This window comes from Cnephaeus nilssonii (genome assembly GCF_951640355.1).
Source record: "Cnephaeus nilssonii genome assembly, chromosome: 4".
In the NCBI taxonomy this organism is placed as follows: domain Eukaryota; kingdom Metazoa; phylum Chordata; class Mammalia; order Chiroptera; family Vespertilionidae; genus Cnephaeus; species Cnephaeus nilssonii.
In genome coordinates this window covers 74,309,115-74,333,677 of record NC_137075.1, presented here as the reverse complement: position 1 = coordinate 74,333,677, position 24,563 = coordinate 74,309,115, and the positions used below count along the sequence as shown (strand labels likewise).

General features: G+C 36.6%; 1 protein-coding gene across 1 annotated transcript in view; it reads left to right on the top strand.

Moving 5' to 3' along the window:
• The window catches only part of EXOC5 (exocyst complex component 5), a 48,480-nt gene that overhangs the window by 8,607 nt on the left and 15,310 nt on the right, over positions 1 to 24,563 (top strand). Inside the window, exons 2-13 of the mRNA XM_079769619.1 lie at positions 4,528 to 4,622; positions 5,226 to 5,373; positions 7,256 to 7,450; positions 8,256 to 8,320; positions 12,368 to 12,396; positions 13,516 to 13,625; positions 16,107 to 16,151; positions 16,261 to 16,401; positions 17,684 to 17,766; positions 18,845 to 19,054; positions 20,324 to 20,465; positions 24,079 to 24,187. Of these exons, the coding sequence (XP_079625745.1) occupies positions 4,528 to 4,622; positions 5,226 to 5,373; positions 7,256 to 7,450; positions 8,256 to 8,320; positions 12,368 to 12,396; positions 13,516 to 13,625; positions 16,107 to 16,151; positions 16,261 to 16,401; positions 17,684 to 17,766; positions 18,845 to 19,054; positions 20,324 to 20,465; positions 24,079 to 24,187 (1,372 nt within the window). The remainder of the gene's footprint in view (positions 1 to 4,527; positions 4,623 to 5,225; positions 5,374 to 7,255; positions 7,451 to 8,255; positions 8,321 to 12,367; positions 12,397 to 13,515; positions 13,626 to 16,106; positions 16,152 to 16,260; positions 16,402 to 17,683; positions 17,767 to 18,844; positions 19,055 to 20,323; positions 20,466 to 24,078; positions 24,188 to 24,563) is intronic.

The following is a 24,563-nucleotide window of genomic DNA, read 5'->3' as shown; positions in this document are numbered from 1 at the left end:
TTGTATACTTCAGTTTTTGTTTTGGCAATTTTTACTTTTAATTACTACTATAGTAAAATAGAAGGTGAAGATATACCTTCATCTGGTTTATGAAAGATTTCTAAAAAATTTCTCTTTTGACAATCCTCTTGGGAAGACTTGGTCATTTGGAGGTCTTAGAACTTGTTAAATTTGGCTTTTTCTCATTGTAAATGCCTTTGTAGCAAGGTTGAGTATTAGAAAGCAAATTATAGAGATTCACTTAGTTTTATAAGCAGAAAGATTTTTGTTTCATTTTTTGCTTTTTTATTACTTCAATTACATTGAGATCAGTAGCTGATTTATCTTAAACTTTTGTAGTAACTAGATTGCCTCTGAAGATAAAACCTGTACGTTGTTTCCAGGATACTGTTCTCTCCTAATTTTTCCTCTTCCTGCACTGTTCCCTCCTTCTTTGTTCGTTTGTTTGTTTGTTTTGTTGTTGGATCTTTTCCCTCTTTCTTTCTTCAAATGCTGTTAAGTTCCTCTTCCTTCTGATCTCATTCAATTCAGAAGTTTTAAATAATACCTTTAAAATTATATCTAGCTTCAGTTTCGTCCCTGTAATAAATACAAACTTATTTTTCTGACTTGTATATCTAACTAGAGGCCCAGTGCACGAAATTCGTGCACTCTGAGGGGGTCCCTCAGCCCAGCCTGTGCCCTCTCGCAGTCTGGGAGCCCTCAGGGGATGTCCGACTGACAGCTTAGGCTCATCTAAGCCGTCAGTCGGACATTCTTAGCGCTGCTGTGGAGGCGGGAGAGGCTCCCACCACCACCACTGCGCTCTCCAGCCGTAAGCCCGGCTTCTGGCTGAGCGGCACTCCCCTTGTGGGGTGCACTGACCACCAGGGGGCAGCTCCTGCATTGAGCGTCTGCCCTCTGATGGTCAGTGTGTGTCATAGCGACTGATCATTCCGCCGTTTGGTCGATTTGCATATTAGCCTTTTATTATATAAGACTAGAGGCCCAGTGCACGAAATTTATGCATGGGGGGGTGTCCCTCAGCCCGGCCTGTACCCTCTCCAATTTGGGACTGCTGGCTCCTAACTGCTTGCCTGCCTGCCTGATTGCCCCTAACTGCCTTCCCCTGCTGGCCTGATCGCCCCTAACCGCCTCTGCCTCAGCCCCCGCCACCTTGGCTTTGTCCAAAAGGACGTCTGGAAGGACATCTGGAAGATGTCTGGTCTAATTAGCATATTACCCTTTTATTAGTATAGATTGTCTCTGTACTGGTGCTCCAGCTATGTCTTCCACAGGCTGTTCCAGTGTTTTATAAGACTGGCAGCTACTGGGTTGTGTGGTTTATAATATGACCAGTGGATCCTATGATCACCTCCTTTGCTGTAAAATGGGTCCCTTGGTCTGATGTGATATGCAGGATCTCATGCCAGGGGAACAAACACTCCCTCTGTGAGAGACAAACCCAACTGTGAATGTTTTTAATTTTGGCAGAATGAATTACTTTTTCACACTGCAAAGGGTACAATGTAGTCAACTTGCCACCATGAGGCTGATTAGTCTAAAGGATGGGACTGTTTTAGGGCTTAGAGTTGGTCTCTGTTACTGTTAGATCTTTGGCTTTGACAGCTGAATCTGCCTTGGTGAGTAGGACCTCATGCTGTTGGGGCCATGTTGTGTCTGTACTTGTTTGCTCTGTTCAGTGTGCTAATGCTGGGCAGAAGCTGGCTGATGTGAACTGGCAGAGGCATTTTGTCTTCATTGATTAATTCTTTTTCCATGGTGGATGTCTGTGTTTTAGGGGTGTTAACATGTCTCACAAAGATCTTATTTCTTCATGCCCACTCTCAAATATCCATCCACATGACTCCGCCCAAGACTTCTTATCTTCATCTACTAATCTATGTCCTCTGATAGCCAGGCTCTTTGCTGTTGTCTGTGAGTCCCATGTATATTCTAATCTCAGGTCATTTCTCTGTCCACTCAGGAGAATGACCAGGTATGTTTCCCTAACCTTTGCCTATTGGGAAGATATTTTTCTTGACACTGAATTTCATGGCTTCCCCTGAATGAGGTTGTAATTGCAGCTGCTATTCATTTTTAGTAGACATCTATGCCTAGCCAACTCTCCTTGAACCAAGCTCAGTGTATTAATAAATATTGTATTTCCATCTTCCAACTACCTACTGAGTTATAACAACTCACTCAGCAATTTTAATACTGAAGTTTGTGCATGCATTTTTATTTACTTATCACATACTATTGCTTTTCCCTATTTATTAGACTACTAGGGGCCCAGTGCATGAGTTCATGCACCTTGAAAGGAACTGTGGGCTGCGAGACTGTGGTGGGCACAGGGGCGGGTCTCAGCCCATCCTTCGCATCCCCTCCTGGTCCCTCCCGCCGTGGCCCCTGATCCCTACTTCCGCCAGACCCACTCCTGCCACCTCTGTTTCCAGGCACTGACAGTGCTGGCCCCGCTCACACCCACTGACGGCACGGAGCAATTGGGGCCGAAGCCAGCAGTGGGTGCGAGCGGGGACGGCACTGTCAGTGGGTGTGAGCAGTGGCTGCTACCTCAGTCGTCCTTCAGGAGCATGGGGAGGTGGAGAAGCCCTCAGGGGCCAGCGGGGCTGGCAGCTGCAGCTTGCACCTGCTGACAGTGCCAAGTGATCAGGGCCGGCACCAGGCACTGGCAGTGGTTGCAAGCGGCGACTTCGGCACTGGCTGCAGGTGCAAGCGGGGCCGGCACTGGCAGCGGGTGTGAGCACCCAGCAGTACCGTGGTGCGTGGGAGCAAAGAATTTTCAGTAACCACCAGAGGCTTGCCCCGATGACAGTGACTGGCGTTCCGCCTTTGTCTGGCACCCAGCTCACCTGCTACGCCATCCGACCACAGCCGATGCCCACCATGTTCCGCACTCTGCCGCCTGCTGCCAATGCCCACCATGTTCCACACGTGCCCCATGGTGGTCAGTGCATGTCATAGTGACTGGTTGTTCGGTTGTTCAGTTGTTCTGCCATTCGGTCTATTTGCATATTAGGGTTTTATATATATAGATGATTTCTCAGTTTGTATTTATACATCCTTTTAATCCAAAACCTAACAGAGTGCTTGATATTGGAAATTGTATTGTTCATTTAATGTTTATCAATGAAAATGTTTTTTTTAACTATGATTAAAAAATGGAAAATTTGCCGAAACCGGTTTGGCTCAGTGGATAGAGCGTCGGCCTGCGGACTCAAGGGTCCCGGGTTCGATTCCGGTCAAGGGCATGTACCTTGGTTGCGGGCACATCCCCAGTGGGGGGTGTGCAGGAGGCAGCTGATCGATGTTTCTCTCTCATCGATGTTTCTGGCTCTCTATCCCTCTCTCTTCCTCTCTGTAAAAAATCAATAAAATATTTTTTTTAAAAATTGAAGAAAAAAAAAGGAAAATTTTACAGATAAAACAATTTAAACTGGAACGACTAGCAAGTGCTACCAGCTTAAATTATATGCTAAATGGGGGACAATATATGATATTTATTTCCAAGAGGGTAGTGTGGAAAATATGTAAATAATTGTGTACTAGTCTAAAAAAATGTATTGTCAGCCAATGGTGAACATTTGAATATTTATTTATTTTAAATATATTTTTATTGATTTCAGAGAGAAAGGGAGAGGGAGAGAGAAACATCAATGATGAGAGAGAATCATTGATTGGATGCCTCCTGCATGCCCCCTACTGGGTATTGAGCCCACAACCCGGGCATATGCCTTTGACAGAAATCGAACCTGGGACCCTTCAGTCTGCAGGCTGGCACTATATCCACTGAGCCAGCTAGGGCTGAATATTTATTTATTTTTGGATTGGTCCTTCTAATTCTAATATTTTTTGTTGTTGTCTAATTAATGTTTTTTTCCATGAGAAAATTCAGAAAATACGTTTATCTTATTTTTTTATCAGATATTGTGAGCATTTCCCTCATTTTATTTAAATTTTTTATAACATGATTTTAATAGGAACATAGTTTTTCATCTTACAAGTTTATCATAACTTTTCAATAATGATTTTGTTGAACATTTATGTAGACAATTTTACTCAGCGAACATTCTGTAAAAAGTTTTTATCTGCTTTTCCCTTAAAATTTTAAAAGGAAAATTACTGGATTAAAGGGTAAGAACATTTGTAATATTATTGATATTACCAAAATATTACCTCTTGTGTCCAAAAATATTGTACCTGTTAACATTTATGATAGTAATGAGAGTATGAATTTCAGTTTACCCTCTCCTGCATTACATATTATAATTTTTAAAAACTTGGTCACTTTGTGAGATAAAAAAAAAGTTTGATTTTTTGTGTGAAATTGCATATTTTTTATGTTTCTTGACCATTTGTATTTCTTCAATAAATTATTCACTTTTCTGTTGGGATGTTTTAACTGGTATTAGTAATTTAATTTCATTGGAAGTTCTCACATAGTAGAACCTGTTTCATTTTTGTAGGTGTTTTTAAGTTATCTTCTATGAAAAAATTTAAAAGAACCTGTATTTTATAAACTAGGAACCTTTTGTGGCAGATGAGTATATTGAACGTCTTGTATGGAGAACCCCAGGAGGAGGCTCTAGAGGGGGATCTGAAGCTTTTGATCCTAAAAGGTGAAGTGAAATTTTTTTTTCATAGACCCAATCTAGTGCAAATTTGTGTTTGAAATAGATGTGACTATTGGAAATTCTTTTAATGTTCATATAAAGGGATTTTAGTTAACAATTGGTCATTAAAAGACACAAGCATTAGAACTTTGGTTGATTTTTTTCCCCCTTTACATTCCTTTTATTTTAGAGCAGGACTTTAACTGGTATGAGGGAAGGGGTTTTGTTACATTATAAGAACTTAATATTTTCTCCAATTACTAATAAATTAGAGTTGGCAATAAAAACATGTTAAATGTGTTGTTTTAAGTATAGTTGTAAATTGGGGAACAGAAAGTCACTGAACCCTAGAATGCACAATATGAATTTTATGTAGTACATTAACTTTTTGACTGTTTCTTTGAAATTGATTTCTATTTTGGAGGTTAATGGAGATTTTAGGTGAGGTTTTCTTTCATGTCAGAGGTAATCCCTAACAAGGTACTATAGAGAAGATTAACATGATCATCCTTAGTTCAATTCAAGTTTATTAATACCTTACAATTCTAAATGAACTGGTTAGTTCCTAAAATTAATCATAGGATACATACTCTTATTTTCCTTTATTAGGTTATTAGAAGAATTTGTAAATCATATTCAGGAACTCCAGATAATGGATGAAAGGATTCAAAGGAAAGTAGAGAAACTAGAGCAACAGTGTCAGAAAGAAGCTAAGGAATTTGCCAAGAAGGTACAAGAGCTTCAGAAAAGCAATCAGGTAAATATTTAGCTAAGCAATGAATAATTTATATATAGACTATAATATCTTTATTTCCTTTCAGCTTTCAGTTCTTAATAAAAACCTAGTCAAATGAGATTAACTGTTGAGGCTTCTCTCTGAGTTCTCCCATATCATGGGATAAAATGTTAATGGATTGTTATCAAACACTCCTGGCAGTGTCTTACTATTGAATGTTGGTTTGGGATCACAGTATTCCCTTCTTAGGATGGGGTGCTGTCCAGTATAGTGTGGCCCTTGCTTCTCCTCTAACAATGCAACCTTTCAAGAATAATGCTTCAGCAGACCTATATCTTTAAGGGCTTATTGTTAGCTTGGATATTCAGGTAGTCGCTTGCATTCTCATTTAATCATAAAACAAAGTAATATCAGACTAACTATTGCCTATCAGGTTTTTCCCCAGAGGAAACCTGGTCTGGGAAGTTTCACAAAAGTCATGAGTTATGTACCCTAATAAGAATTACGATGTAACTGTGGAAAAAGTGGGTGTAGAATTCTTCCTCAGTCCATTTTGGAGTAAAAAAAAAAAAATAACTAAATTGGCCTTGGGACTAACTAGGTCAAGCTTCTTAGTCATTCTTCGGCTCCAGACTGAATCTGGAACCTCCGAACTCCTTGCACAGCCTGATCTAGACTTGATTGCCCTTTGTGAGTGTATAAGTGTGTAAGTTTAAGGAACAATGTTTAGCTCTGCTGCTTCCCAGGTACTATTTGTTTTTTAGCATTAGAGATTAGCAAACTGATCTCTGCTCAGATTTCATTTATTTAAGCATCTATGGCTGTGAGAAAATATTTAAGGAAGTCAGTAATTTACGTAAGATAGAAAATATGTTTTTAAGTAGTTAAATTGATAAATTTCAGATACTTCTAATGCAGTTTTCCCTTCATAATAATAATGGTATTAATAGTTTAACAAGTTCTGGAGCCAATGTTCTCTACAAAATATTAGCTGTGTAACTTTAAGCAACTCAAGCTTTTCTGTGCCTCAGTTTTTTCATTGCATATAAAATAGATTGTTGTAAGGATTACATAAATAAATACATTAATATGCTTAGAATAGTGTCTAGCATAGAGGATGTCCTTAGTATATGTTTTCAGCTTTTCTCCCTCAATTTAAGGTTAGGACAAAACTGTCATACTAAATTATCAGCAATTTTATTATTGGCAATTCTGAGGCATTCATGGTGCATAATTTTTATCTACCAGAAGATAATCAATATACCGTGGGAAAGGGATATTCTAGGAAGTAATATACATTTGCCTCAGTAGAACAATTGTAATCTTTTCTGTTTTCAAAGCTGAGCAAAAAAAAAAAAAAAAAAAAAATTACCTTATATTATCATTGCTCTTTAAATATTTAAAATAAATGTTTGTTAAATATTTTTTTTAATCAGTGTCTTTTACTTCTAACATGTTTTTAACTTTTTAGTGTAGTAGCTAGTGAGTTGTTCAGATGACTAGTCTCTTTGATACTTAGTTCATTGTTATCAGAACCATTATTTATGAGTTAAGTGGTACTGGGAAACTTTGTTAAACAGAATGAATAGTAACTAGTCTTGCTGTTTTATTGATTAGTAAATGTATTCATAATAAAATATGATTTTAATAGTTACAAGGATAAAATTCTGCAATTTTGTTTAAAAATTTTCAGATTATGTGTTTATCTAATAGGCATGAATCATTTTTATAGATCATCTTTATGTAACTTTTATGTTATCTTTAGTTACCTTAGTTTGAGAGTAGTGATGAGTTAGTAGTTTAGTTTTGATACGAATTATAAGTTAATTGGGCGCTGTCATTCTATTATAAGTAAAAACTGGGTTCTGTCATTGTATTTTATGCTTATGCATATTTTTTTCAGGTTGCCTTCCAACATTTCCAAGAACTGGATGAGCACATTAGCTATGTAGCAACCAAAGTCTGTCACCTTGGAGACCAGTTGGAAGGGGTAAACACACCCAGACAACGGGCAGTAGAGGCTCAGAAATTGATGAAATACTTTAATGAGTTTCTAGATGGAGAATTGAAATCTGATGTTTTTACAAATTCTGAAAAGGTGAGCACTGTTAAAGGATAAAAGCAAATTATAGCATTAATAACAATGACCTAATTATAAACTACAGTTATTACTTTCCAGAGAAGAACTTCAAATCACTGAGTAGCTGACTTATTGTTCTGATGTGTAAATTAGTACACTAGCTTACAGATTGCTGATAAAGTATTTATATTCTAATTTTTAAATGAATTGCTTGGCATTTTTTTTCATGAAATTAGTATGTGTGGTTTGGAAATGCTGAGGTGACTATATTAATGAGTGTTTCTTTTCTGAAATTAACTTTTAATATTAACAGAATTTCTGTAGATTTTGAATAGTTACATTTCATTGGATGAGGGTGGTCTGACCTAATTATTGAAATGTTGAAGTGGCATTTTTGTTGTTTTATTCACTTAAAGTGGGATATATGCAGCAGAATAATCGGAATTATTTTCATATATCTTGTTTACCCTTTTTGGATTGATAAACTCGGAAGAAACTTACACTTCTGCTTTCAGTAATTAGTTGAATTTTTTCAGAGGAAATGAACTATAGGTTTCATTGGGAAGGTGATTATGGCATTATGAAATGGTAAGATTTCAGTGCCAGAAAGACAGATGTGTATGTTTTATTGACTTATTGGTGATACCCCAAATGCATTCCTGTTGCTCAAAAAGTTTTATTTGTTGAGAATTTTAAAAGAAAATTGTTTAGGTGAGGGTCTGCGGGCATACATAGGGGAATATTACTATTTTCAAATATAAACATGTTTTTGGACATATATATAAGGGTTTTAAAATAATTATTGCTTTTATTTTTTTAATAGATAAAGGAAGCAGCAGACATCATTCAGAAGTTGCACCTAATCGCCCAAGAGTTACCTTTTGATAGGCAAGTTTATTTCTCAAGAGCTAATTTGTATATATGGTGTAATTTATAAAATAAACTTGTATTTTTCCCTCTATGATTTTGCTCATTAATTCAACAAGAGTGTATTTAGTACCTCCTTTGTATAAGGTACAATATACACTAATAAAAAAGAAACATGAAAATTGACCATCACTCTGCTACACCCACCAGCCAGTTAGGAGCGAGTATGTAAATTAACCCAACAAAGATGGTGGCGGCCACAGAGCTGGAGTGAGCAGGAGGCTTGGGGTGTCCCCGGTGATGGAGGAAGCCAAGCTTCCCGCCTGCCCTGGCCGGCCCTGGCCTCCGCTCAAGGCTATGAAGTTTCAATTATAGAAGATAAATAAATCCCAGATACCTGCTTCCAGCCCCAGGTGAGGGTCCCTGCTGGGGAGCTTGGCCAGCCTGCAAACAGCCATCAGCCCCTCACCCTGGCTGGCCAGGCACCCCAGTGGGGGGCCACACCCCCATGGCCCAATCCCTGTAAATGGGCAGTTGAACATCCCTTGAGAGGTCCCAGATTGGAGAGGGTGCAGGCTGGGCTGAAGGACCCCCCCCCCCCCCGCCCCATGCACGAATTTCACACGCCGGGGCTCGAAAAAATATGGTCTCTGTTTCTAAATGTAATAATATACCTTGAAATAATTTCAGTTCTTTGTTTTCCTCTGGGGGAAAAATTTTGAAATTTACTGAAGTGAGATTTTGAATTTTTATTTTTTGGACTTTCATAATCAGGATGGGAGGAAACTGAGAGAGTTTAAACATGGGACCACCCAGCTGCTTTTTCCTATCTCTAGATGAGAGTTCTTAAGTTTTTAAAGATCTGAGACAACAATGAAAAGCTGATGAAAACTATAAAGTTTCTTCCAATAAGTCAGTTTCACACAGATTGTTGTATACAGTTTTATGTAGTTTTTATACTCATTAGCTTATCCGCAGTCTCTGGGGAGTTCAGTTTAAGAACCCTTGTTTTAGTTGAAAGGCTTAAGGCCATCTAAATCAGGTATTAATAGTTTTATCCCAAATTTAACTTTACTGAGACAGAAATTTTTGCATGATTTCCTTTGTCCTTGGAATGTCAGACACTTTAATAAAATATTGCTAGTAGTAGTTCCTGCATTGTGAATATCTGAAAGAAATATGTCTTCCCATATAACAGACAATATATCTGTTATTCTTTTGGTAATACTTGGAAGATCCTCTGGTACAGGTAGAATATAAATGTATTGCTATACTTAAAGCTTGACCATATATCGCAAACATAGAGAGTTCCTTCCCTACCCACAAAATATATCTTATTTTACTCTCAACTATGTCCTCATAAAGGATTAGCAGTAATGGTCATCTGTGACTTAAATATTATTAATAATCTCATTCTTGCCCAGCATGAGAGAAATGATTTTTAAAGTGACCCACAAAAATCTCTCTTTTAACTTTATCTCATTTCATACTTGTGCCATTTATTTAAATGGGTTAAAATGTGCTGCTCATGATAGGTGCATAATAATTCTTGGCTACCTCTCCCATCCCTCTCTATCCTCTCTATGATATGTTTCTATAAAACAGGGGTCCTTTTTAAACAGGGGGCCAGTTCACTGTCCCTCAGACCGTTGGAGGGCCGGACTATAGTTTAAAAAAAACTATGAACAAATTCCTATGCACACTGCACATATCTTATTTTGAAGTAAAAAAGCAAAATGGCAAAAACACCCGCATGTGGCCCGCGGGCCATAGTTTAAGGACGCCTGCTATAAAACATGCATATACTCATCTCTTCCATTTCTCAATTATACAATTGCATACTTCTATTACAGTTTTGTTTTAGCCTCTCTGTCAGTTCTTGGAGTTGAATATATATATCCTAATCAGATTTAATTTTTTTTCATAAAGATTCACAACACCTTTGAAGTGCACTGTGTGATCTGCCATGACTGATACAGTCATGCCTCACATAATGTCGTTTTGGCCTTCCATAGACTGCATATATGATCCCATAAGATAATAATGGAGCTGAAAAATGCCTATCACCTAGAGACATTGTAGCCATTGTGATGTTGTAGTGCAATGCATTACTCATGAGTTTGTGGTGATGCTGATGTAAACAAACCTATTTTGCTGCCAGTCATATAAAAGTGTAGCACATGCAATTATGCAAAGTACATAATACTTGATAATTATAATAAACAACTATGTTACTGGTTTATGTATTTACTGTACTTTTTATCACTATTGTAGAATGTACTCTTTCTACTTATAAAAACATTTTTCTGTAAAACAGTATGCCTGGTTACACTAGCAATGGCCTCTTGTGTCTCGGGTTTATTTGGTCTCTTGATGGCCTCATTTTCTCTTGTGGTTGAGTTAATCTTGTGTTTTGTACAGTAACATGCTATACAGGCTTGTAGTTTAGGAGTAATAGGCTATATACAATATAGCATTGGTGTGTAGTAGGCCATATCATCTACGTTTGTATAAATGTACTGTATGATGTTCACACAACAATGAAATTGCCCAATGACCCATTTTTCAGAACGTATTCCTGTTATTGAGTGGCATAGACTGCATATCAATTTTGTATAACTTTAAATTTTTATTACTTTCTTCATCTGTCTTTGCCATCTCTTTTGCCAGTCACTTTCCTCTGTCTTCACACTGATTGTGTAGGAACTTTCAGCATCCATTTTCCATGATGTGTATTTCCCCTGATATTTAAGACTAGTGGCCCGGTGCACGAAATTTGTGCACGGGGCGGGGGCGGGGGGGGGGGTGTTCCTCAGCCCAGCCTGTACCCTCTCCAATCTGGGACCCCTCGAAGGATGTCCTAATGCTGGTTTACAGGGATCAGGCCTAAACCGGCAGTCGGACTCCCTCTCGCAATCCGGGACTGCTGGCTCCTAACCGCTCACTTGCCTGCCTGCCTGTCTGATTGCCCCTAGCCACTCTGCCTGCTGGCCTGCTCACCCCCAACTGCCCCCCACCGCCAGCCTGCTCGCCCCCAAATGCCCCTCCCGCCAGCCTGATCACCCCCAACTACCCCTCCCCCCCGTGCCAGTGTGCTTGCCCCCAACTGCCTCCCTTGCCGGCCTGCTCACCCCCAACTGTCCCCCTTGCTGGCCTGCTCGCCCCTTCCTTCCATCCCCACTGGCCTGCTCACCCCCAACTGCCCCTCTGCTGGCCTGCTCACTCCAAACTTCCCCCGCTGTCCTGCTCGCCCCCAACTGACCCCCCTGCTGGTCTGCTTACCCCCAACGGCCCCGCCCCCCACCAGCCTGATCACCCACAACTGCCGTCCCATCCTGGCCTGATCACCCACAACTGCCCTCCCTTCTTGGCCTCTAACCGCCTCTACCTTGGCCCCACCACCATGGCTTTGTCCAGAAGAACGTCTGGAAGGTCTCCCAGTCTAATTAGCATATTACCCTTTTATTAGTATAGATTTGAAAAAAATTCTAGTCTATGGTGTGTGTGATATTTTAGTTTCTGAATTTGCAAAGATTGGTTACTCTACTAGGCACATTGCTTGGTCCTTTTTTTGGCTTCTACACTAGTTTTAAAATAACTCATTTGTATATACTTTTTATTTTTCTTTTAAATAACAATAATTGAACTTTTGAAAAAAAAAATCCCAACGGAGGGAGGAATATGCAAATATCAAGTGCATTTAAAATGCCAGTGAATATGACTAGAGGCAGTAGCTCAGTTTTGGGGCTGGCTGGATTGTTAATGCCTCATACAATTCTTCGTTGTTTGACAATTGGTTATTCAATGTGGGTTTCCTAAATGAGAACCAACCACCCCATCTGAAAATCCAAAATTTAGTTTTGTCACCTGGCATGCTTCTGGTCAGTACTGTCTCCCTTTTGGCTTTGTCTTTTTCTTTCTTCCTTATTTTATGATGATATTTAGTACAGGGGATTCACATCTATTCCCAAACTCAGTTTCCCCTTTTATTAATATTTTACAATAGTACCATTCCTGTGGTATATTTGTCACAACTAATGAACTTCATCATTGGTTTCTATCTTTCAGATTTTCAGATGTAAAATCCAAAATTGCAAGTAAGTGGGGTTCTATTTATTTAACTGTTTTGAACAAGCAACAAATTACTTGGGTAAAAGAAAAAAAAAATAGTAAGAGGAGAGATAGTGGATCATGTCATCCTTCCATCCTATCCTTGGCTTTGATTGCTTTTCCTTGAAACATTACCAATTTCTTGGGTATTCCTCCAGAGTATTCTATAGATAAATAAGCCTAGGACATAAATCACGTATATATGTGTAAAATTTAGTTCTATCATCCTCATTTATTTTAAAATAATTTAGCATTCTATATAAATAGTTTTTACCTTCTGTTTTTAATTTAACAATGTATCTTGGAGATTATTCATAAAGATATCTCTAGAGTAGGTTCTTTTTAAAAAAAACACAAACTAAGTTTATAATTCCTTACATAATTAGTTTGATTTTTGCCAATTTTTGGATTATATTTTAGGCAGATCATTCTAGGTTTCTAGAAAAGCCACTATATTTCAGGCTCCTGTGGTAGCCCGATCACTGTTCGTGAGGCCAGTTTGTATAGAAGGTTCAAAGAACTACCTATTTTCCCAAAAGTGTTAGGGTAAGGATGACACAGGTAGTTGGACTTCCTGCCCTATTTTTGATCACTATAGATTAGTCCAAAGTTCAGTTATTCACTCAGAACTAATAATAACCTCAAGAATATATTGAATCAAATATCACATATTATCTTAAGGTAAAATTTGGTATTGAATCTACCATTTTGTTCAAGGCAAAGGCATCTGAACTCAAAAATTTCTGTAGTCCTCCTCACTCTTTCTGCACTTTCAAGTTTAAGATTTTTCCTATCCCTTGTTCTCAGAGATACCATCGGGAGTATTTCCCCATCAGCTGCTTTTAAAGTAATAGTGGTAAATAGCAGTCAGACTGTGGGAGTTCAGCTGTTTTATTTGGGAAGATACGGAAGGTGTTTTTGTCTTGAAAATATAGATTTATAAAGTACAATATAATGTAGTGTCTAGATTCATTGTAATATCTTACTATTTTTGTAATTTTTCAAAAGAGGGCTAGATCCATAGTCATTATATTTATAAATAGTTCATATGCTAGCAAATAGCTTGCATACCTTGTTTGTCTCATGGACTTTCTTTTTATTTTTAGGTAAATACCATGATTTAGAATGCCAACTGATTCAGGAGTTTACTAGTGCTCAAAAAAAAGGTGAAATCTCCAGAATGAGGGAAGTAGCAGCAGTTTTACTTCATTTTAAGGTAAGTAGTAAAAATTATAAGTGAAAATTAGTCTTCAAAGCTGGAGATTATATAAATTCTATATATTATAGTCTCTGATTTTTCCCCTATTATATGACTATTATGATAATTTTTTTGAATAATCTTACTATACATTTTATATCTTTCTCTATAAGTTATGTTAAATTTTAGGTGTTTAATATTATTTAAATAGGGATTTTATGTTCTTTTAGAGTCCCGGTGCACAAAATTTGTGCACTGGAGGGGAGGGGTGTTCCTCAGCCCAGCCTGCACCCTCTCGCAGTCCAGGAGCCCTCGGGGGATGTCCTACTGATGGCTTAGGCCCACTCCCTGACAACTTAGCACTGCTGCGGAGGTGAGAGAGGCTCCTGCCACCGCCGCTGCGCTTGCCAGCCATGAGGCTAGCTTCTGGCTGAGCAGCGCTCCCCTGTGGGAGTGCACTGACCGCCAGGGGGCAGCTCCTGCATTAAGCGTCTGCCCCCTGGTGGACAGTGCACATCATAGCGACTGGTTGTTCCACCGTTTGGTCAATTTGCATATTAGCCTTTTATTATGTTGTATAACAATATTTTATTAAACACCAATATATGTATTTGATATCATGTCAAGCTATATATGAATTTTTATATAGTTTTCCATAGAAAGTCATATTCTTTTGCCTTCTTGACTTATAATGTATTATTCTTTTCAGTCAAGCATGTTATGAAATAGGTCAAAAGCAAGACAACTTGATCTTAAGTATCTAGTGGAATGTAGGAACCACAGAGTAGGTGCAATGTGACTAGTAAAAGACAAGTTAAATCCAGAGGATCTCAGGTGATAATACAAAGGAATATTCTATTATAGAACTGTCTTCTTGGAATTTGAACTACAAAGATAATTTGTATGGGAATGCATTTCTGTAAACATAGTGCTTAAAGAAATAGTGTTTCCTTTAGTATGTTTCTTTATATTTATGTCAGATAAGGGGAGTGGTCGGCAAACTGCGGCTCGCGAGCCACATGCGGCTCTTTGGCCCCTTGAGTGTGGCTCTTCCACAAAATACCATGGCCTGGGCGAGTCTATTTTGAAGAAGTGGTGTTAGAAGAAGTTTAAGTTTAAAAAATTTGGCTCTCAAAAGAAATTTCAATCGTTGTACTGTTGATATTTGGCTCTGTTGACTAATGAGTTTGCCGACCACTGGATTAGGGAAATATAAGCCATTTGTTGAACTTTTCATTTAAGTACCATATCTAAGTATTAAGAATGGCTCTTGAGCCCTAGCTGGTTTGGCTCAGTGGATAGAGCGTTGGACTGTGGACTGTAAGGTCCCGGGTTAGATTCTGGTCAAGGGCACATGCTCAGGTTGTGGGCTCAATCCCCAGTAGGGGGCATGCAGGAGGCAACCAATCAATGATACTCTCTTATCATTGATATTTCTATCTCTCGTTCCCTCTCCCTTCCTCTCTGAAATAAATATATATATATATAAAAGAAAGAATGGCTCTTGAGACATTATACTTTACTAGAGGCCCGGTGCATGAAAATTCATGCACTGGAGGGGGGTCCCTCAGCCTGGCCTGTTCCCTCTCACAGTCTGGGAGCCCTCAGGTGAGAGGCGACCCAGTGATCTGGGGAAGGCAACGCCCCCATCACACCTCTGCTGCTGCCACTGCTGGCAGAGCATGGCTCAGCCGGGCCTGGTTACCTGAGCCTCGGGTGGCCCTGGGCGGCTGGGCAGCTGCCATAGGTGGCTTGCCTGCACCTCGGGCCGGCCCTGAGGGGCTGGAGGACTGAAGGGACTGGGCGACTCCAGAGGCAGGCATGCAGTGCGGCTGTGCCGCGTGCCTGATGCTCTGGTGGGGCTGAGGGGCCTGGGTGCCGCCATCTTGGGGCTGTGGGTGCTGCCATCTTTGAGGGCATGACAATCAGCATATTCCCTCCTTATTAGCAGTGGGTGCCGCCATCTTTGTGGGGGTGTGATGGTCAATTAGCATATTTCCTCTTTGTTAAATAGGATATTGCTTACCTTACTTTTTTTAATGTCTGATTTGTTAATTGGCAAAAATCTCATTGTAATTAGCTTAACATGACAAATTATTTTATTTAAACACATTCTATTTAAATGGATTCAATTTTTAAAGTAAATTTCCAGAATGTCAGTTAAATGCAGCTCTGTCCACATTCTTGCAAGGGAAAGCAAATGCTTTGAATCCAAAAGAGGACAGAAGGAAATATATATTTCTAAAACCTTTTCTCAAGACCTTGAATCTGTTTGTGTGCGTGCACATGTTTTGGAGTTGAAGGAGATGACTAGATGATGATTGGGTAAAATGACTATAAAGAACTCATACCTAAATTTTCTTTGAAGTCCAACAACTATTGGCCATTCATTGGGACACAGACATAGCTTTATTACATTACATAGTTATACTTTTTTTTATTGAGATTATTATTATAATTTAATAGAACATTGATAATGTATTTCTTTCTTCTTCATAGGGTTACTCCCATTGTGTTGATGTTTATATAAAGCAGTGCCAGGAGGTAACATAACAGTACACTTTTTGGATTTCATTTTATTATATGCTAATTTGTGTTGTAAAAACTATTTAAAAATTATGTATTCACTATGTAAAATGCCTCTGCTATTTAGGGTGCTTACATGAGAAATGATATATTTGAAGATGCAGCAATACTCTGTCAACGGGTGAACAAACAAGTTGGAGATATCTTTAGTAATCCAGAAACAGTACTAGCTAAACTTATTCAAAACGTATTTGAAATCAAACTACAGGTAATTTTAAATAACGACTATGTAGTTCTTAAAGCAATATCTGATTTTTTTTTCTGTGTTTTAAAAGTTTTTTTTAAATATTAGTTTACTGTGTAATGACAGTAGGAATAGAAATCTACTTATTCACTGAAGGGGAAAAGGAGTGATAGTGTCATCCTTTTTAAAACATGTTTTGTTGCCCTAGCTGGTTTAGCTCAGTGGATAAAGTATCGGCCTGCGACTGAGGGTCGCAGGTTCGATTCCTGTCAAGGGCATGTACCTCGGTTGCAGACTCCTGGCCCTGGGTTGGGGCGCACATGGGAGGCAACCATCTGATGTGTCTCTCTACATCAATTTTCTCTCTCTGTGTCTCTTCCCCTCCCTTTCACTCTCTAAAAAAATCAATGGAAAAGATCCTTGGGTGAGGATTAACAACAAAAACAGAAAAAAACAAAAACATGTTTTGTTGAAAAAATATGCTAATCACTAAGTGTCATAAAAGCACATGTTTGAATTTTGTTTACCAGTATGTAGTAGTAGTAGTATCAATTGTAGTAACAGGTTATAGTATGGTAGCCTCAAATTTTTATTTTTATTGGTCCTCACCTTGACCAATAGATGGCATTTGTGAAATTGAATAAGAATTACAAATGCAGTCTGTAGAATTTTTTATAATATGGTACTAACATGAAAAGGAAAAATCATAGGAATTTAATTTATAGCCTATACTCCCATAGCATTATATTTTAAGGCAACATTTCCTAAGCTATGTTTACCACTGGATTAAGATACATTAAATATGTTTGTTTTTAAAACACAATTTAGGGCTTTTAAATACCCTTTAAAAGTACTAATAAGTATTTCTCTAGAAATAGGGGGGGAAATATACAGCATTTCCCAGTTTTAGAGTAATGCCTATTAATGCCTCAAGGGACAGTAATGTTACCAAGACCACAGTTTGGTAAATGCTGCTTTAAGGAAATGCTTATATTCGTATAAACTCAGGTTTTGTTTGTTGTTGTTGTTGTAAATGTACTTTATGAGTCAGGATAGGCCATTTTCAAGAAAAAAGATATTTTGAAATTCTTAATTCTTATTCCCATGACTGATGTAGATGGACTAGTAAATATAGCGGTAAAATTTTAAACCTATTTTTTTATTGGTATATTTTCTACACATTTCCTTTTCCATTGAATTGTAAGTCAGAAAAGTTTAAGAATGTGGAGTTAATTTCAGAAAAATACATCTTGAGTATGTAATTTAATATTTACTTAATTGACAAAATGTTGACTGTTTTTTTTAGAGTTTTGTGAAAGACCAGTTAGAAGAATGTAGGAAGTCTGATGCAGAGCAGTATCTCAAAAATCTCTATGACTTATATACAAGGTATATTTTTAATTATTATAAAATCATAACAGATCTTAGATTTTAATGTGTTTTTTTTTTAAATGGGCAAGTATTCAAGTATTTTTGAATAATAGTTTGGCAGATAGCAATGTGTTTTTTAGCATTAAATTCTTGGCTTATAGATTAGTATTGTACAAGAGTAGTATTCTTAGTACATTAATTTAAGGGTATTATGCTTTATATTAATGCATTCTAATGAAACAAAGCTTTGTTTACATTATTTAAACTAAGACTTGAGAATTTTTTTTTAATTGTAAGCTAATTCACTGTTCTTTAATTATTTTCTCCAAGAACCTAGTATAATTATATTTATCTGCAGTTGAAATTTTAGAAATTGAGGAAGTGACAAATTCTTTTTTTTTTTAATCTTTATTGTTGAAAGTATTACATATGTCCCTTCATTTTTCCTGTTGACCCCCTTCAGCCCACCTCTGCTGGACAAATTCTTTTTAAAATGACAATTTCAGCTTTAAGTCTAATGTGAGAATCTTTTTTTGTAAAAGACAGTGTTAAACTTAGAAATATTATATCAGAAGTTTCATATGGAGTTTTTACCTAGCCCTATTGCTATTCTTCAGTCATCATTTTGAGAGGAAAAGTTTTGAAAAATAACCACAATCCAAAAGTTCTTATAAATAACAACATTATTATGAGCCTGTTTTCAACAATGGGAAACAGAATTAGAGAAAAGTCACATGGACAAAGACCAACGAGAATGAACAGAGAGTAAACCCCCTCAGTATTCTGACTTGTGTACCACGTCATGAATGGCATTAGAGCATACGTGAAGACTTTCTGCCACTTGTTGCCATTTCTAGACTGGTTGGTTGCCTCAGTTTCCTCTCCTAAGCCATCACTAGCAGTTTATGGCAGTTTTAAAACCATAATGTTCTAATAAGTACATTATTTCTGCATCCTAATAAGTACATTCCCAAGCTTTAAGAAATGGTGGTTTAACATAAGCTATTAAATTTACATTGTAAAAATATATATTCCTTAGTATTGTTATTATGCCTAAAATATATATTAATCTTTTTTCCCCCTCTTCCATGAAAAGAACCACAAATCTTTCCAGCAAGTTGATGGAGTTTAACTTAGGTACTGATAAACAGACTTTCTTGTCTAAGCTTATCAAATCCATTTTCATTTCCTATTTGGAGAACTATATTGAGGTGGAGACTGGATATTTGAAAAGCAGAAGTGCTATGATCCTACAGCGCTATTATGATTCAAAAAACCATCAAAAGAGATCCATTGGCACAGGAGGGTGAGTGTTTATGATTAATAAGACTAAAGATATTAAGAACTTTATTATATTTGGACAAAGTTGTCCAATATTGAGTCATCAGAATTTTTTATGAAGAACTCTTTTAATCCAATTTGTTTATAACATTGATCAAATCCTGTCCCTTGAACCACATATTAAAAATGACCTAACATAATATGATTAAAATGTAAAGCAGAATACCAGTACTATAAAGAGCTCTATAGATTCTTTTTTAGTTTCAAATTTCAGGTTATTAACTAGGAAGCAATTTTTTTTTAAATTATTATAGGTGTGAAAAAATACAGCCAATAGACAGTTCACAGTTTAGGTACCCTGAGCTTTTTAATGATTTGTACATAAAATTATTTAATTAATATCTTAAAATTTGTGATTATTCACATACTAGAAGATAGTGATTTGCTGAAAGAATTGGTGGCACCTCAGTAATCCAGATCTCAACTGTCTAGAACCCAGTTGATTCTAGGATGAAGCAGAATGGCTTCTGTGCAGCCCTATAACCAGGGTCCAGAGTCCACATATGTACACACTCAAGTCAGTATCTTATTTCCCAGTTTGTTGTATATTAAATAATGATCAGGGGGAGGTTATAATTAGGAGTAAAAATTGACAGCTGAAAGGCAGGAGCAAGTAAAGGAAAAGAAAAACTAAAGAACAATCAAACATTTTTAAGTAAATTAGTTCACAGTAGTCTGGAGCTACATATTCTAGGATAAAAAAAAATCTAACCTAATGATACCACCATATAATAAATGTTCAAAGTGACGCTTTAGTTGTTAAGGAAAGCTAAATTATGTTGAACAGATCTTGTTTAATAGTGAAGAAATGTTTATTGGGATTTATTATAACCATTATATTTAAATCATTTAACATATTTTAAAAACATCATATTTTAAAGTTTATTTTAAGCAGAACCATTTAGTTATCTGGAATACTAACTTCTTTGGAGTAGCCCACTTCCGACAAAATAGAACAAGGAGTTTTTGGCTATTGAGTCAGAATTGTAGAGCTGAAAGAGCCTTTGGAGATCATAACTCTGAATCTCCTAATTTTTCAGGTGAAAGTCTTCTGTTTAGAGATTTAAGGCTCACTTCTCTTTTCAGAACTAATTATTGGAATTAGAACTTTTAGATCTGACTATTGGTCCATTTTTTTTATTGTTGTTGATGTATACTAACTTTGAGAGTACTTGAAATGAAAATCTATGTATAGTGAAGTGTTCTTTTTTAATTGGTTAATATGATGCTCTAGTATTCAAGATTTGAAAGAGAGAATTAGACAACGTACCAACTTGGGGCCAAGTATCGATACTCATGGGGAAACCTTTCTATCCCAAGAAGTGGTGGTTAATCTTTTACAAGAAACCAAACAAGCCTTTGAAAGATGTCATAGGGTAAGAGTAATTGTAAATTTATTTTACTAATACATAGTTGTGTATTTTAAGTTTTGCCTCATTTATACTAAGATATAAATCTGCTGTCTGGTTAGGAAGAACTATTTTTTTTGTAATAAAAATATATAGGATTTTTGTTTTAGAGAACAAAATTACTTTAAAATTATTTAGAAGTACTTTTGTAAAAATGTTACGGTATGACACACCTAGGTGGGTAATGAGTATATTTGGTACAGTAATATATTTAATTTTCTGAATACTGGAAATATGTTAAAATATTTCTAAATATAGTCCAACATATATCTCAGATCGTCCAACATGTAGCTGTCAACATACAGGGTGGGGCAAAAGTAGGTTTATGGTTGTGAGTAAATGAAACAGTTTATTCTTGTGTTAATATTTATTTATTATTGTATTATTTTTCATACAAACAACTGTAAACCTACTTTTTCCTTACCCCATATTTATTTGAATCATAGCAACTCTAAATCACCACCTTCTGCCTGGAAAGTCACAAGATTAAAATTCAGTTCAATTCATTGCAACCCAATCCAACAAATATTATTATGCATTTACTTTGTGCCAGCTGCTGTGTTAGACATTGAGGTTATAAATATTAGATATATACACTACTTTTGAATGGTATGGAGAAAGAAAGTCGACATGTAAAGAATCGATGTAAAGTATGTCTGCACTGCTGTGACCAAAGAGGAAGCAACCAGTTCTGCCTGGTTAAGGAATTGAGAAAAAGTATATCAGGAAAGGTTTCAAAAAGGAGACATTTGAGACCTGGATCTTCAAAGCTAAATAGGTCATCTTTAGGAAGATGCTGCTAGCAGGCTGTTTCAGGCAGAATAATATATGTACAAAAACGTATACAAAGATCAATTATGCAGTATGAAATGCTTGAAATAAAAATGTACATTGGGGAGAGTAATAAGGGAGGAGGTTGAAAAATAGAGAAGAACTCTTTGTATACCATGCTTACAAATTTGGACTTGACCTTGTAAATGATGATGGCAGCTTTAAAGGATATAAAAAAGGGCAGTGTAATAAGCAAGCAGGTTGATTTTTATTTCCTTTTTTAAAAATAACTTTGAGGCCAAAACCGGTTTGGCTCAGTGGATAGAGCGTCAGCCTGCGGACTCAAGGGTCCCAGGTTCGATTCCGGTCAAGGGCACGTACCTTGGTTGCGGGCACATCCCCAGTAGGGAGTGTGCAAGAGGCAGCTGATCGATGTTTCTAACTCTCTATCCCTCTCTCTTCCTCTCTGTAAAACATCAATAAAAAAAAAAATAACTTTGAGCCCTAGCCAGTTTGGCTCAGTGGATAGAGTGTCGGCCTGTGGACCGAAGGGTCCCCAGTTCGATTCCAGTCAAGGGCACGTACCTTGGTTGCAGGCTTCTCAGCCTGGGCCCTGGTTGCAGGAGGCAACCAGTCGATGTGTTTCTTTCACATCAATGTTTCTGTCTTTCCCTCTCTGAAAATCAATGGAAAAATATCCTTAGGTGAGGATTAAAAAAAAACAATTTTGACATTCAATAAACGGCATATATTAAAACAATTACATACATTTGATAAATTATGTGTACAGTTTAAAGCTATAACTGTAGTCTAAATAATGAAAATATTCATTACATCAAAAAGTTCACTCTTGCCCTTTTATCATCTCCTTTTTCTCTACCTCCACTTCTATCGTCAGGCAACCCCTGATCTGTTATGTGTCACGACAGATTAGTTTTCTAAAGAGGGGACATTTGAGGACTAAGTCTTAAAAGCTAAAAAGGATATCTTCAAGAAGTTGATTAATTTTCTAGAATTTTTTATAAATGGAATTATAGTATAGGATATACATATGTTCCTGTCTTCTTTCACTCAGTATAATTATATTGAGATTCATCCATGTTTTGTGTATGTATTAGTATGTTCCTTTTCATTTCTGGGTAATATTTTATTGCATGAATATACCCAATTTGTTTATTAATTTACCTGTTGATGGAAATTTAGATTGGTTCCAGTGTTTGACTATTACGAATGAAGTTGCTATGAATATTCATGTATATGTCTTTATGTGGTCAGTGCTTTCATTGCTCTTGGGTATATACTTAGTAACGATATGGTAGTAGTCATTAAGATACTGCCTGTTTTCCAAAGTTATTGTTTCATTTGACATTCCTACCAGCATTTGACATTCCTACACTGGAACCAATCTAAATTTCCATCAATAGGTAAATTAATAAACAAATTGGGTATATTCATGCAATAAAATATTACCCGAAATGAAAAGGAACATACTAATACATACACAAAACATGGATGAATCTCAATATAATTATACTGAGTGAAAGAAGACAGAAACATACGTATATACTATACTATAATTCCATTATAGGAGTAGTAATAGGAGTGTGTGAGTGTTCCATTTTTTTCCATATGATGTGATCTCCAGTATTTGGTATGATGAGTCTTTTTAATTTTAGACAATTTAATAGGGCCTGTAGTCATAACTCATTATGGTTTTATTTTTGAATTTCATAATAACTAATGATGTTGACTATCTTTTCATGTGTCTGTTTGCAATCCACATTTGTGGGACAAAAATAGTTTTACAGTTCATATGGAAAATAATAAATAATACAAGAATAAACTCTGTGTTCTCTGTACTCACAACTGTAAACCTACACTTGCTAAACCCTGTATATATTCTTTGATGTATTTTTATGCATTTGAAAAATTAGGTTGTCTGAATTTGAGAGGTAATTTTCTAACTTTTTAAGAGAGCTTTTATTTTCTCAGCATAACTACTAATTCTTTTACTGAATAGTTAATCTGCACCAGCATCAATATAAAAATGAACATTTATTATTGTGGGTTTACTATGTGCTAAATATTATGTTAAAAGTACTTTATGGTACATGCATTTTCATATTTTATTCTCACCTCAAGACTAGGCTGTAAGTACATTCTTACTATTCCCACCTTGCAGATGAAAAAATTGAGGCTTTGTAGGGTTAAATAACATCTCAAGAGTTCACTCAACTAGGAAGTAATGAAGCTAGGATTTGAGCCTTTCATATTTTTATAGCACATCAGTTTATTGATTTTCCCATCCCATCCCCCAATAAAATAAAGAGTGCTTTTTGTTTTGAGTATTGGTGGCTCAAACTTTTTTGACCATACCCCCCAATAAGAAATGCACTTTACATGGCAGCTCAGAATATGTATATGTGTGCGTGTGTGTGCGTGTGTGTGTGTGTATTTCGTGAAACTATATTTGGTTTTACTGTGTACATTAAGAGGGATTTTATTATACTTTATTTCTATTGGTTCTCTCTCCTTTCTCTTCTCTCTTTCTTATCACAATCCACGAGTGGGATTGCAATCCAGGTCAGAAGAACATTATTGATCTAGTCTAAGCCAGGAGAGTTGTAGGCAAATATGGAGCATTTTATGTATGTGAGAGAGGCAGTGGAAGTGGGAAAGAAGAAGTGTAAGTTATTATTTTGATACCCGAATACTGATTACATCTTATACAAAGTTGATTGCTGAAAAAAAGTTGCCTTTTTTTAAAGGTAGACTTGAGGAATGATGTATTTGTTTTTTGTTTTTAAAGCTCTCTGATCCTTCTGATTTACCAAGGAATGCCTTTAGAATTTTTACCATTCTTGTGGAATTTTTATGTATTGAGCATATTGATTATGCTTTGGATACAGGACTTGCTGGTAAGTATATTTGTGCTATAATTTGTATTAAATTCCTTTGATCTGCTATGTTAAATTATATGCATGTTTTACATATATTCAGCTCTATGTCGAATTTAGTTCACTGCAATGAATAATGCTTTTTGAGCTATAATGCAAGGATTTGTCAGATGCTAAAAGCTATACAAAGACACAGTTCTCTCATATTGCTCACTTCAAGCAGGACAGGGTAAAATTACAGAAGTGAAATGATCAAAGTGTGTTACAAATTCTTAAGAATTTTATACATGTAAACTCTTTTCCTAAAGGGTTTTTCTTTCACTAATTTACACTGCTCCTAGCATGTATGATTATGCCAGTTTTTCTGCACATCATTGAGTACTTTTATTGAAAACTT